A 15,636-nucleotide genomic window follows, 5' to 3' on the forward strand; every position below is an offset into this window, starting at 1 on the left:
CCTTTGCAGCAGTTTTTCTATATTTGCCCCTTAGTCTCCTCTGTTATTGTTGTTGATTTTTAACACAAGCTTTATTGATAACCTAACAATGTCACTCAGGAACATGCAGACTCCAAGAGACCTGTGGAGAAAGTCTAAGGCCCTGTTCACACTGAGTTTTTTTGCAGGCAGATTTTGATCTGCCTGCACGCCGTTTGCCGCGTTTTCGCTGCGTTTTTTGCCCACGGCCATTGAGCGCCGTGGGCAAAAACGCAGCAAAAAAACGCTTTCTCTGCCTCCCATTGATGTCATTGGGAGGTCAGAGACGTAAACGCCCGAAGATAGGGCATGTGGCTTCTTTTTCCCACGAGATGGTTTTTCCGCTCGCGGGAAAAAAACGCCTCCGCCTCCCAGTGAAATCAATGGGAGGCATTTTTGTCCGTTTTTTGCGGCGTTTTCAAAAAACATGTAAAAAAAAAAAACAGTGTGAACAGGGCCTAATAGGAACATTTCTTGTCGTGAAATATCCACAGGATATGCCAAAAATGTCTAAAAGACCTGCACCTATCTCCTGAAAAGGGTTCCCCCGTCCCTATTCCGCCTAGTAAGATGGCCGCTGGCCTCCGCATCCACACAGAGAATTAGTTCCGAGGTGGCAAGGATTTCCGGAAACAGCCGAGCTCGCTGTGTTGTGCTGTTTACGTAACTCCCATAGAAGTGACTTGGCGTTAAGAAAACATCCGAGTTCTGCAAGCTACATTTTTTTCCGTAACTACAATTCACTTGTATGGGAGTTATGGAAACAGTGGAGCAAAGTGAACTCAGCTGTTTACGGAACTCTACACTGATTCACCAACTGGAAACGGCGGCGGAGGGCGACCCAATCCGACAGTCGAGGGGACTCCCATTTGGGAGATATATATTGATTCCAGAGGTGGGACATGCAGACATTTATTGCATATCCACCGGATATGAGAATAACCCTTCAAACTGAAGTACATGGGAGTGAAATGCGCCAAATTTATTGAGAGGCTCATCTCAGATAGCCCTTCGCTGCATTGAGCTACAATTGACGCCATTTTCTGTCTTTAAAAATCATTACTCTGTCGCAAAATTTCCGACTGGCCCCCTGGCAGTTACCCCCACCCATATTTTACACATTTCAAAGTAGCAAGTGGAGAGAAAATTCTAATATTTTAACACAAATATGGCGTGCGTCAAAATAAAATAAATGAATCCTCCCCAAAGAGCTTAAAACACTGCCCCCTATAGCCAGAGGAGGGTAACACCTGAGGTAACATTCACTTCTCAGTTCATAGACGGTGCACCTCCTGCACCTGGCACAGTGAAGTGGATTAGTCTGAAAAGCTTCATTGGTCAACCATCTTAGTGATGGAAGCTATCATGGAGAAGAAGGTAGTTAGCACCACCAACAGCTTCATGTTGCGGTCCACTACCGGGTCCCATCCTCTGTGTGGGGCAAAAGTAGGGCACAGCTTCAGGTTGGACGACCCATGACACAGCTGCTCAGTCCACCACTGGTCACGTTGAACGTACAAGTCCATAGGAGAACATGACTTACTGGTGTCCTGGAAGAGAAGCTCATGAACCTTCTTGCCATACAAGTTGCTTGCGGAGCACAGTACCACCTCGGGAAGCTTGGTCTCTTTCTGTAGGGTCAGGATGCTGCTCACCATGTAGCCATTCCTCTGAGAATGAACATACTCCGCGTTAAGCTCACTGACCGTGAAGTTCTTCTCTGGAATCTCAAACATGATGTACGGGTCTGGGTTGGACTTCACCGTGCACATACACTGGACGTTGTCCTTGGTCACCGTGCACTTGGATTCCGGCAAAACTAATGGTGAAACTGGAAAGACGAAAAAATTATGGAAAAGCGTGAGAGGACATAAGCAAGTCTATAAATGCCGTTGGCCTTACCAAAACAAAAAGAGCATTGAATAGTCCTCCAGGGACTGGACCACAGTGACGTCAGACTTATTTATATAAATTGACACCTAAAATTAAAACGTCTGGAACAACGAATGGACAAATTGACATTGAGCAAATTAAATAGAATAATACGCAAATCAGCCGACCCATTGTACCCTATGGACTGGTGGACAGGGCAGCAAATCGGGCCGATTGATACACTAAGTTCTACTCATCACCTGATGGTCCAGTCCCTGGTTTGGACTTGTAGACCACATTCAGGTTCATGCCAGATTATTGGGTGTGTGACTTTTTGCACCACGTCAAGGGTCATGCTAGACTGTTGGGATTTGCAGGAATTTTTCCAATTTTTTACACTGCCGACATGTTTTTCCAACCATTTTATATGGGTTTTGTGGGACTCCAACCGTCTTCTTAAATATCCTACATGTGCCTCTAAAAAAAGGTTTCCATTAAGTGGAACAAAAGCTCCACATATAGGAGTTTTCCCACCACTAACATTTATGGCCTACCGATAGCTTATAAGATGTGGCGGGCTTGTGCTTATGCACAGCAGTCAATCGGAATAAGCAAAGCTGCAGTGTAAAGCATGAGAGGGCTGAGCCTCTGATGAGACAAGAGGTGGATTTCAGACTACCTTAGGCTTCGATAGACAAGGTAGCAAAGCTGGAGTCACCGATTATAGGTGTGTCCTCATGGAACAGAGTAAAAAGGAGAATACAGGAGAAAAGAGAAAGCTTTGATCCAGCGCTGGTCGTTCATAAAAGGAATCGAAGTTCCAATTTTATTGGTATACAACTTTAAAATTATCAAAGTGCAAAAAGAAGGTGGTGAATCGCATTGATTGTTCGCTTACGCGTTTCAGACACCTCCTGTGTCCTTAATCATGGCATGAGTAAAAAGGAGAATAACTAGCCGGTAAGGATCGCCCTTAGATAAACATGTTCCAAAAATACCCATTTCTTTGATTTTTAACTATTCGTCTTGATATCGAAAGTGATACTTACATACAACAGTGAGGTTGAAGGAGCTATTGCTGTGTCCATACTGGTTTTCCGCCAGGCACCAGTACTCCCCATCATGTTCATGAGTCACCGATGGAATTTCCAGCACCAGTTCATTCTGGAAGATGACCGAGTTAAGAACCTGTTTGTCTTTGACGATGGTGATGATGGGATCCGGGTTTCCCTGGGTGTTACACAAAATAGTGACCATCTCTCCTTCTATCGCCACCAGGGATGAATTCACGGTGGGTTTCCATGGAGGATCTGGAAGATATGGCAAATGTCTTGTTATTTTCACTTTCACGTTAGTGAATATTTAGCTGGAAGACTCAGCGGCAAATTCTGCAAACTTTTCGACCCTGCCACAAATCGATCCTATCAAAATGAATAGCGTCATTTCATTTCACTCTCTAGATATAGTTCAGGCAATTTTTGCAGTGCAGCTTCACTTCGAACATCACTTTTTACATATAGCGCTGAATTCTCTAGTCACATCCAGAGCTGTATTCAGAATTTGGTTAATTTCTTCTAGTTCTCAGACAGCAGGACCCTACATCTCCTGCCATGGAAATCAGCTCTACATGCACTGACATTTTGGTGATCTTCTAGAGGGAAGTTCTGAAAGAGCAGTGTTTCAGTGTAAAGCATGGAGAAGGGACAGAGCAGAATCCTGAGAAAAGAAGGGTATTTCAAGCTCCCTCTAACTCTAATATACAATGCAGCAAAGCTGGAGTCACTGATAATAGCCATGCCCTGTGCAGATGTGAATAAAAAAAAATTGTGTAATTTTAAGCACCCGGTAAGGTGAACGTCGGAAATAAAAACAAACAAAAAACAATGGCGGAAGCGATTTTCTTCCATTGCTCTCCAAAAAAGTAATAATTAATGTTAATCAATAAGTCCCATGTAGCCCAAAAAAAGCACCAATAAAAACTATGTCTCGTCCCGCAAAAAACAAGCCCTCACATCACTGCATTGATGGAAAAAGAAAAAAGTTACAGCTCTTGGAAAGCGACGATGCAAAAACAAATCATTTTAGTTTAAAATAATATTTATTGTAGTAAAAGTCGTAAAACATAAAGAACCGCTACATATGTGGTATCGCCGTAATCGTACCGACCCATAGAATAAAGATAACGTGTTATTTACACTGCACGGTGAACGGCGTGAATTTAAAACGCATAGAACAATGGCAGAATTGCTGTTTTTTTCCTTCTATTCCCCCATCATAAAAGGTTAATAAACGTTAATCAAAAAAATATGTACCCCAAAATGGTGCCATTAAAAAATACAACTAATCCCGCAAAAAAACTATGGCCATCATCCCAGAAAACCCCTTTAAGGCTTTTAACAGATCAATAGTAGTGTAAAAGGTCACCACAGACGTCAGGCTTGAGATCACCATGAATCTTATTATTATTGTATATCAGATTTATTTAGACACTGTATATGCTCTTTTTAGATGACTGTATGTACGGAGCTGTTGTTTGGTGACTGTATGGCGGTCTTATTTAAGCACTGTATGGTAGTAATCACTTTGTGCCACTAGTACTTGGCCACTGTACAGTATATTACTTTGCAGTGTATGGTGGTGGTGGCACGGTATAGCATTGTTATATAGGCAACTGTATTTGGCCAACATATGGCACTGTACTGTGTGATAATGAGGCACTGTATGGCACTGATAATGAGGCACTGTATGGCACTGATAATGAGGAACTGTATGGCACTGATAATGAGGCACTGTATGGCACTGATAATGAGGAACTGTATGGCACTGATAATGAGGCACTGTATGGCACTGATAATGAGGCACTGTATGGCACTGATAATGAGGCACTGTATGGCACTGATAATGAGGCACTGTATGGCACTGATAATGAGGAACTGTATGGCACTGATAATGAGGCACTGTATGGCACTGATAATGAGGCACTGTATGGCACTGATAATGAGGCACTGTATGGCACTGATAATGAGGCACTGTAGGCACTGATAATGAGGAACTGTATGGCACTCATAATGAGGCACTGTATGGCACTGATAATGAGGCACTGTATGGCACTGATAATGAGGCACTGTATGGCACTGATAATGAGACACTGTATGGCACTGATAATGATGCACTGTATGGCACTGATAATGAGGCACTGTAGGCACTGATAATGAGGAACTGCATGGCACTGATAATGAGGCACTGTATGGCACTGATAATGAGGCACTGTATGGCACTGATAATGAGGCACTGTATGGCACTGATAATGAGGCACTGTAGGCACTGATAATGAGGAACTGTATGGCACTGATAATGAGGCACTGTATGGCACTGATAATGAGGCACTGTATGGCACTGATAATGAGGCACTGTATGGCACTGATAATGAGACACTCATGGCACTGATAATGAGGCACTGTATGGCACTGATAATGAGGCACTGTATGGCCCTGATAATGAGGCACTGTAGGCACTGATAATGAGGAACTGCATGGCACTGATAATGAGGCACTGTATGGCACTGATAATGAGGCACTGTATGGCACTGATAATGAGGCACTGTAGGCACTGATAATGAGGAACTGTATGGCACTCATAATGAGGCACTGTATGGCACTGATAATGAGGCACTGTATGGCACTGATAATGAGGCACTGTATGGCACTGATAATGAGACACTGTATGGCACTGATAATGATGCACTGTATGGCACTGATAATGAGGCACTGTAGGCACTGATAATGAGGAACTGCATGGCACTGATAATGAGGCACTGTATGGCACTGATAATGAGGCACTGTATGGCACTGATAATGAGGCACTGTATGGCACTGATAATGAGGCACTGTAGGCACTGATAATGAGGAACTGTATGGCACTGATAATGAGGCACTGTATGGCACTGATAATGAGGCACTGTATGGCACTGATAATGAGGCACTGTATGGCACTGATAATGAGGCACTGTATGGCACTGATAATGAGGCACTGTATGGCACTGATAATGAGGCACTGTAGGCACTGATAATGAGGAACTGTATGGCACTGATAATGAGGCACTGTATGGCACTGATAATGAGGCACTGTATGGCACTGATAATGAGGCACTGTATGGCACTGATAATGAGACACTGTATGGCACTGATAATGAGGCACTGTATGGCACTGATAATGAGGCACTGTATGGCACTGATAATGAGGCACTGTATGACACTCATAATGAGGCACTGTATGGCGTGATTATTTGTACTCCATATGGTGGAGTGCCAACAGAAGATACCGCAAAGGGCATTAATGATGTAAAGTCTCCGGCCCTGGTCTTGTGCTATTCGAGGTTAATGTTTCTGGCTTTCTGGGAGAAGAACTTCACTGCCTGTGTCCCCATGACAACACTTTCTGTCTCTGACATATCAATGTGCCTGTGTCCCCATGGCAACACTTTCTGTCTCCGGCATATCAATGTGATTATTGGCACACGGCTAATACATGGATTTTTTTTACAATAAGAAATATGTTTTCATTCTTAATAATTAATTGAAAGGAATACTTACACATGACGGCCAGTCCTATAGATTTATTGATGTGGCCGTACTCATTCTCCGCTGCACACACATATATGCCATTATGGTTGTAGGTGACATACTCAAATTCCAGCGTAAGGTTCCCAGTGTAATCTTCTTTTAAAAGCAAGTCATCCTTGTACCACATGACACGGGACAGGGGATTACTATCAATCACACACAAAAACACCACCTGGGTGCCCTCCGTGGTCTCCGTGGAGGAGTTAATATCTACAATGCGAGGGGCATCTGGAATAGACAAAAATAGTCAGACATCAGATATGTATTAGATATTTGTCTAGGAAACTCATGTAATACATCACATCATAATTAAAACGGTAAAAAATAAATAGTACACCGTCTGAAACATACATTGCTTCTCGCCAACTTCCTAGGTAAAAAAGTTGGGGAGGTAAAAGGTGGCAACAACTCAAAATGCCCAGTTATGGGGAAAGGAGGGCGCATGTAATATTATCAGACTAGTTGTCTCCCCCATTCCTCTTGATCTCTCAGACAAGTTGCATTACTCAGCAGGGGGGCAATTACTTCCAGTGTTAAAAATAAAAGTTGTCAAAAATTTGCTGTATCCTAAGGGCATGATAGGAGAGACATTAAGTATGGAGAAAATCGTTTTGCTAATTTTTTAAATGTCTACACAATTTTAAATTTTTACTGCCTCAAAAATATGTATTTATGAAAAATGCCTGGAATTGCTCTTTAACCCCTTCACGACTGCTATACGGACATATACGTTCCAACTGCCGATGCCCCGTGCAGTTGTCACGTACAGTACAGCACATACAGTCAGCCTGGAACGGGGTCTAATGAGTGTAAGCAGCGCTGCACTCTCATGTCTGCCGGGGCTTTGAGAGCCTTGGAATATACACCCCTGTAGATAGCGCCACCTAAGCTCCCTCTAGGAACGGAATCCCCGATCAGATCGCTATGGCCGGGGATTCCCCTCCTAGAGGGTGCCCCTGACGTCTCTCCATCCCTCATGTATATAGTGCCGCCCCCCTGCAGATAGCTCCTGTAGATGGCAACCTCCCACAGTAGATAGCATCGCACCCAGCTCCCACCCCGAGGAGCGGAAACCCTGATCAGATCAGATCGCCGGGCTTCCTCTCCTAAAGAGAGCTCCTGACGTCACTGTCCAAATGAACATATATCTTATGTTACATATAATATAGATAAATATATATTAAAAAAATTACAAAAAAGTGTTTTTTTCACATTTTTAGTGATTGGTCTGTTCATAATAAAAATTACAAACCTGGAATTAATTAAACTAATCTAGAAAATGAAAGCCTCATAAGCCTTGTAAAAAAAAAAAAAAAAAGTACAAATTGTTCTTATATTCAAAGCAGTTGCAAAGATATTATCATTTAAGGATGTGCATATCAGAAATGGAAAATTTGACCTGGACTCGGGGGCATCAATGACCCTTAGTCATGAAAGGGTTAATGACTGTTCATGGGGAAACTTACATCTTACATCCATTGTGGCAAAACCTTTATACTCCAGTTCCGTGGCTGGAAATGTGACTTTACAACCCAATCGTTGGCCATTGTTTTTGTAAGAAGGAAGGAACCTCAGGGTAGATATCTGCTTCCAGGCACCATTGTTCTCCTCCAGCCGGGCATACACGTTATGATGTTCAAGTCCTTCAATGTCCATCCAGGCCACAGTAGGCTTCAAGTCGGGACAATTATCGTCTACTAAACACGTGATCTCGGCTTCGTTGCCTGATACAATTTCTTGTGGCTGGACTACGAAGGGTTCGTCTATGAACAAAACAGCACCGAAACATGTCATCCATCTAATGTATATTTTAACAATTTTCCCCAAAGGCATCGACACACAAAATAGTTAAAAAAGTTTGATGTTAAAAACGGAATAAGTTGGAACAACAAGAAGAAATAGTATGTCCCACCGAAACATATTTCGCTAGTCTAAGTTCCACCACTGGTCCCATTTGGAAGTTCTCCACAGAATCTTAAGTTGGCTAAAAGATAGGCCAAATTGTCTCCTCATAGAAGATCCCTTCCCACCCCGAAACCAAAAAAATGTACCTAATATATAAAGGTTGGCATGTTCTGAGTAGGTATATTGATTGTAGCCTCCCAGATCGACCCGGAAGTAGTATTTTCCCTGAAGTTCATTGGTGACTTTGTCGATCTGTATTGAACAGTTTGACCTTTGTAGGTCTCCAATCATCTTCGTACGACCCATGTAGATTTCATGTGCTGAGTTGGTTTTTGAATTCAGAACCACGGGAGGAAAGTTCCTAGGATACGGGCTGTTGAAGTACCAGATACCATTTACTGGTGATGGTCGAATGTCTTCAGGATAGTCATAGTTGCATGGGATGGCCACACAAGTCTCCTTAAATGCTGAGATGGACGGGGGCATCCAAGCTGACCAGTGTCTACTCAACACACCTTGAATGGAGTCAATCATAGAGAGGAAAATTAAGTAAAATCATCTAAATATATTTGTCTTTGTGATTTTTTCTTTGGGCACCTAAAATGAAATACCCCAAAACCCCACTGGTGTTCTTTACATTTTGTAGGCCATGATTACCAAATAGATGGGTCTGGATCGCATAGTGGCAGATTTTTTCTTTGTAAAGGCCATACGTACAACTTAGGCCTCATGCACACGACCGTAGCCATGTGCACAGCCGCGAGCCGCCCGCAAATCGCGGGCCATGAACATTGCCACGGCCCCTTAATTTCAGTGAGCCCGACCCGCAGAACACGGCCGTAATAAGACATGTCCGTTCTACGGTCGTGTGCATGGCCCCATAGAAATGAACGGGGCCGCAATTCTCCCGTGGATTTTTGGGGGAATTGCGGCCGCAAAAGCACGTTTGTGTGCATGGGGCCTTATTCTTTGGAGTTGTTTTGTTATATTTATGTAACAATTTAGAAAAAAATTAATTTGGACCCATCTTTAACCGTGCCTGCCAAAATAATAGAATCCAGCCAATTTGAACCACCGCCATTGTTCTTGTTATTCATCTAGACAGATTCTTCTTGTATGTGTGGGCACATTAGCATCTCCATCTACAGTGGGTGTCATATCAATAATTAACTTCTAAGAAAGTGGAGCGGAAAAAGAAAACAACGGAAAAGAAGGCATCGGAACAAAAATGGATGGAGGTACATAGACAACTCCTCTCAAAAAAAAAAAGTTTTTTTAACCAAAAATATTAACATGTATTTGGAGAATTTTTGAGGTTAGAAACATTTTAACACAAAAAAAAAACAAAAACATAATTACAACACAGTGTATAAGATCAAACGAAGGAGCTCTTATCTTTTTCAAAAAGTTTCTGGGATGTTTTTAAATCAATCTCCAAAACTTTTTTTGATATTTTTAATCACCAATTTCTTATGGGTTTGCTGTGTGTAATATATGTTGTCATGAATTTTTTTTAGACTGTCCTTTATATTTGTCTATTATATTGTAATTATTTTTGATTTAGGGTCAAGTCACTCTTTCTTTTTCTTTTTTTTCTTCTTCACATTCCAAGAGCCATATCTATATTAGGGCTTGTGTTTTGCAGGATAAGTAGAATTTTTCAATGGAACCATTTTGGGGTACATATCATTTATTGATTAGCCTGCTCGGCATACACCAATGGCCGGTCTTGGGGCCTTTGTAAGCTCCCTCCCTCTGTCAAACCACTTAAATACAGTTGTCGCTATTGACTGTGGCATTTAAGGTTTAACCCCTTCCCGTCGTAACAACTTTCAGATTTTATTTTTCGTTTTTTCCTCCCCACCTTCCAAAAGCCATAGCTTCTTTTTTTTCCATCGATATAGTACTATGAGGGCTTGATTTTTGCGGGACGAGTTGTAGTTTTCGTAGCACCATTTATTTAGCCATATAATGTACTAGGAAACAGGAAAAAAATTATTTGTGGGGTAAATGAAAAAAAAACAGCGATTCCGACATTGTATTTTGCGCTTTGTTTTTATGGAATTCACTGCGCAATTAAAACAACATGTTAACTTTATTCTGCGGGTCAATACGATTACGGCGATGCCAAATATATATCGTTTTTTCTATATTTTACTACTTTTACAAGTAAAAACCTAAGTGTAAAAAAGAAAATCTATTTTGTGTCGCCAAATTCCGACTTTTAATTTAAAAAAAATTTTGTTACACAAAACAAACTTTATTTTACAAATTTTTACTTTTTTTATTAGTCCTCCTCGGGGACTTCAACCAGCGATCTTTGGATCGCTTGCACGATATACTGCAATACTAATGTATTGCAGTATATCGTCTTTCTGACAAACTTCCAGAGGCAGGGCTTAGTAGGAGCACAAAGATGGCGGACCAGGGGGCCTTCATTAGGCCCCCAGGCAGCCATAGCAACCATCGCCACCCCGCGATTGCATTGCGGGGGGCGCGATGAGCTGCTAGAGGGGGTCGTCCCCTCTTTCTAACGATTTAAATGCCGCGGTCGCTATTGACCGCTGCATTTAACGAGTTAAACGAGTTGGATCGTGCTCGAGCGCGATCCCGCTCGTTACTGTGAAATGTCGGCTGTAACATACAGCCGACACCCGCATCGTATGGAGCGGATTCACTCCGTGAGCCCGTTTCATACTTCCCGTACCCGGCTATGACGTAGCCATACATCGAATGTCGGGAAGGGGTTAAACAGCCTAAATCTGAATTTTCTCTGATCCTGTCCGTTGCATCGGCAGCCCAGCTGTCAGCTCCTGTGCCCACGCGTTCAGAATGACACACATGTACATCATTCTGCTTCAACTAGCCCCCGCAGATGACATACATGTAAGTCATTCTGTGTTAAGGGATTAAAGGGGTTGTGTGCTTTTGGACAATCCCTACTTGTTAGAAGGGTCCCTTGACAATAAGCAGATCACAAAGTGTTTCCCTGCTGGGCCCTCCAGCGATCAGCCGTGATCTGTGGAGGAACCTGGCAGTAAGTGTTCAGTTTCCCAGCAGCGCCACCACTGGGCAAATGAAGCATTACACAGTGATTATTCAAATCAATGTGTTGTCTGTGTAATACAGGACAGGACAGGTCCTCCAAAGTGAGAGACGCTCTATGTAACCGCTCTCCACTCTGGTCAAGAGATGAGGATCCTGAACCGAGGACCCCCCCCCCCCCTCTATCAACTCAGAATTCCCTAATAGGTTGTATGGAAATGTGTTTTCTAAACTGGAAGACATAAGAGCCATAATGTAAACAAGTAAAAATGAAGCAAAATGAGGAAAAGAGCCCAAAAAAATATTATTTATTTACTTGTTTCAATGAGTTGGAGAATCTCTATAAACCTTTTTGAACTTATAAGGTTGTTCAACATTCTTACCTTCCAAAATAAATAACATTAAAGAAAGAGATTTCCACCGCCATTCCATCTTCCTCTAAACCAGTAGGTATATTTTCTGTAAGAAAACAGATTTAATAACACAAGGAATGAGCTGCCCAATGATACATATTCCTCAAGAGATAGTTGGGTACCAAACACTCACAACTTCAGCAGGTCAGTGGTGGGATCAGGTGTAGTTTCCATCATGGCCCATTAGCTTCTAACTACACATTTACCCGCCTCAGACAAGGATGATTAGGTTGGTGAGAAACCCCAGAGGGTGAATACTGTTGACTTTATTGATCTGTGGTTGAATTTATCTACAAAACTCCCAAAAATGTGTTGACTGGAATCTAGAGTTATTTGGCCAACCTTGTCCATGGAGGACCATGCGTATGTATAATAAAACTGAGCAGTCGTGCCAGGGGGCAGTAAACAAAGACCTGGTGGTTGAGGGAGGCCTGAAGGTCATTGTTCTGCTGTAGTTAGACAATGTGACTCAATGTTGAACACATCAGAGTGAATCACATTCTGCTCCACTAAAAGATTGGCTGGTCGCCAGGCTGAGTACTTGACATTAGGTGCCACCACTTGGGCAATGACGTCACTTGACCCAGCACAGGGTCTCTGGAGAATCTCATTCCACTCTTGGAAGCTGGACATTTTTTTTTTAAAAATTGTGGATCTAGGAGGACTCTCTGAATTCATAGTAAGGCAAAGAGTTTCGGAAGGTAGTAAAATAGTCACCAACAATATCCTTAAAATAGCAATTTGTAGTCATTCGAGATTACTCATGTGTGATGACATTTCGGTGCTCTATGATGCGCGTAGGAGTAAAATGAAATCTATTAAATATGAATTAAAATACATAAGCATTCCAATTGTAGTAGATGTCAAGATATTTTTATGAGTAGGAAGACTACAGAGGCATCGCTCACACATAGGACTTGATTTAGGTGACGGCTTTCTGGAATGTACACAGATGATATATTACAAATCTCTATAAACAGATTCAATGAAGGCAAAAGAGGCAAAAAAAAAAAAATGATGTATTTTCACCAGGTAGTAGTTGCTCCCCCTCAAAAAAAAACTGAAATTTACCCCCAGCCGTGCTCCAACTAAGTTCCATGGGGAAGAATAAAAAGCACAAGTTTGGAAATGATGCCTCATTCGTAAAACTAAAAACAAACTAAAAACAAACGAAATGGCAAAGGAGAAAGAAACATTAGCCCCAGTGCTTAGTCTTGAGCTTGAACCTGGGCACATGCCAGGGCTCACTGGGCTTGGAGGACTCATGGCAATCTGGGTAGGCATGCTCCACACTTGTCAAGCAATGGTGGGGCTAACTGGGTCCTCTGTGCCTCTGTTACCCAACCCAAAGGTCTACATACATCTGGATTCAGCCCTATCTACGCCATTCCTAGACCCAACCCAACGACTAATTCTGTCCATCATTGTCATGTTGTACCGGAACTATATACATTATACAATTATTTATTTACATTTTGATCTCCCTTGATCCATGATTGTATCAGTGGGCAATTACATGAGGCCACTGCTGACTTATGTGTCAGAGAGCCAAGCAGGTCCTCCCAACCATATTGGCCCTATTGGCCCAATTGTGACTTCTGTAACCCCCATTGGTCTTCATCTCATTCCAGGCCATTTTTGATGCTGTGTTATACAGAAAGAGTAAAGTAGGGTAGATACACTTTTTAGCCATTAAGTCCCTCCTTCTTTTGCAAAGGTTTATTTGCATATTTAAAGAGATATCTGCCCACTTGTCCTGTCTACCATCATACAGTTTTGCATTGAGATTGTCCATCCTGAACAAGGTTTGAGACACAAGACACTTCTCCCTGTACATTGTACCACCCTAAGCTGGGAACGCAGAAAGGACAAAAGGGGTTTGTCCCGGCCTTCCACCTCCTGGACACCGGCCAGGCTCATCGGCACACAATGATTTCTGTTGTATTGTGGGACCACAAGAAGCCATTGAATTCTCAGTGATGGTACAAGAAGAGCTGTTTTGATCGCACAATTTAACGCAGGGCTGTGGGTCGAGCCAATAATTGACTCACTTCTACATGCAAAGGGATCTGTGAGGGGGTGTACGAGGCTTGTCATCTGCTCACTGTGGAGGTCTGAGACTTGTTTTCTTACATATTAACACTTTCACTGCTAGACTTTCCTATGACAGAAGGACCGGGCTCTAATTTGTCGGAGATAAATGTGCCAGCCTTGTTGAAAATTGAAGAAAAAATTTTGCACACCCTCAGCTGCAGACACATGCCGCTACCCAAAAATTCAGCTGCCCACCATGTGGAACCATAACCCCGAACTCACCCTTTCCGCTTATTCAGAAATGAATAGAAAAAACTAAACACATAGTATTGTAGATCAAGTACAGAAATATGATGATAAACAACAAGGTGACATTTGGTGATACTATGTATATATTTCCAGCAACCCTTCCACTAATAGGAATGAATGAATCTGAATGTACGTTGCCATATGTCTTCCCTCTCCTACATCATTAGAAAATCAATGACGTTGGGTTTAATCACCCCATACACCCAATAGTTAAATGACTAAGAAAAACAATCAAGAAAAACGATAAAATAGATATGGTAATATTTCATCCCAAGTTAGATTGATTTAAAGCTCAAATTGAAGGGTTAAAGCCGTGAACCAAACCGATTGCTACCATGAAGGGAAAACAGCAGCTATTTTTATAAGTGAAGCTCAATCAGGCTGTAAAGCGGTTATCTTGACAGGGGCCAAAAACAACATGTAATAACTTATAATTGGTATAAAAATGTAAGCAGGTTCTCTGTAAATGTTCTGAAAGTTTTTCAATCACAAAAAAACACATTACATAGAAGATGGGGGGAGAGGGGGATGCAGCTGCACTGTCTGTGAGAGGCATGCTGTGAGAGGGGAAGAGGAGCAGCACAGGGAGACATCTGATTGGTTCAGAGTACACAGCTCACAGGAAAGCCTGCCTACTCATGTATGCCACCTATTATTATATACTGTATCTAAGGCTGAAAGTAGCAACATCTGTATACCCTGAACATGAAAAGCAATAAACGTGGTTGTCACTCCCCTCGCAGCAGCAAGCAGGGCAGGATTATCCTAGTCTGGGCTACTTAAATCTCTTCTGGACTTGCACTGCTGATGTAAACAACTATTGGCTCCGGGTTGCGTCCCCCATTCTGTTGATTTCTCCATTGACTATTTCTTTTAATTCCCCCCTTTGATATTATTGCTTGTAGTAATCCTCATATAGCAATAAAGCAGCAAGATCACAGGCTTAGCTTTATTGCCACACACAGAAAGCCCTGATCTCATCTGACCATCATAAAGGTCAAAATGATACCCCTGAGATTCATAGGTGCTGCCCTTTATGAATTAAGACATTGTATAATGAAGCCAAGATCCTATCAATAAACATTGGAGCAGAAAAAAATAATACAGGACAATGAAAAGAAAAAATGTTGTAATTAAAGGGTTTAATATTAAACTAAAAATATATGAAATGACAGTAGAATAATAAGTAGGAGTCCTAAAAAGTATATAAAGTAATCTAAAAGTTACAAAAAAAACGCAGCTACTCTGCATTAAAGGAGAAAAATATGGTTGGTTTCTTTCATAAACAGCACCACCATTGTCCATAGGTTGTATCTGGTATGTGGAGGAGCTGTAATACCACACACAGCCCACAGATGGTGCTATTTCTAAAAGACAGCAGCCAAGTTTTTTAATGGCATACAACCCCTTTAAGAGAA

General features: G+C 42.0%; 1 protein-coding gene across 3 annotated transcripts in view; it reads right to left on the reverse strand.

The window, feature by feature from the left end:
* Positions 1–15,636, reverse strand: part of MAG (myelin associated glycoprotein) — an 81,277-nt gene that overhangs the window by 12,545 nt on the left and 53,096 nt on the right. For all 3 annotated transcript variants that reach the window (XM_075840399.1, XM_075840400.1, XM_075840401.1), the window contains exons 3-8: positions 11,846–11,921; positions 8,564–8,932; positions 7,979–8,275; positions 6,483–6,740; positions 2,940–3,200; positions 1,562–1,849 (exon numbers count right to left, since the gene is read on the reverse strand). In XM_075840399.1, coding sequence (XP_075696514.1) covers positions 1,562–1,849; positions 2,940–3,200; positions 6,483–6,740; positions 7,979–8,275; positions 8,564–8,932; positions 11,846–11,894 — 1,522 coding nt within the window. In that variant the 5' untranslated portion in view covers positions 11,895–11,921. The remainder of the gene's footprint in view (positions 1–1,561; positions 1,850–2,939; positions 3,201–6,482; positions 6,741–7,978; positions 8,276–8,563; positions 8,933–11,845; positions 11,922–15,636) is intronic.

The sequence above is a fragment of the Rhinoderma darwinii genome, chromosome 10 (assembly GCF_050947455.1).
Source record: "Rhinoderma darwinii isolate aRhiDar2 chromosome 10, aRhiDar2.hap1, whole genome shotgun sequence".
NCBI classification, from domain to species: domain Eukaryota; kingdom Metazoa; phylum Chordata; class Amphibia; order Anura; family Rhinodermatidae; genus Rhinoderma; species Rhinoderma darwinii.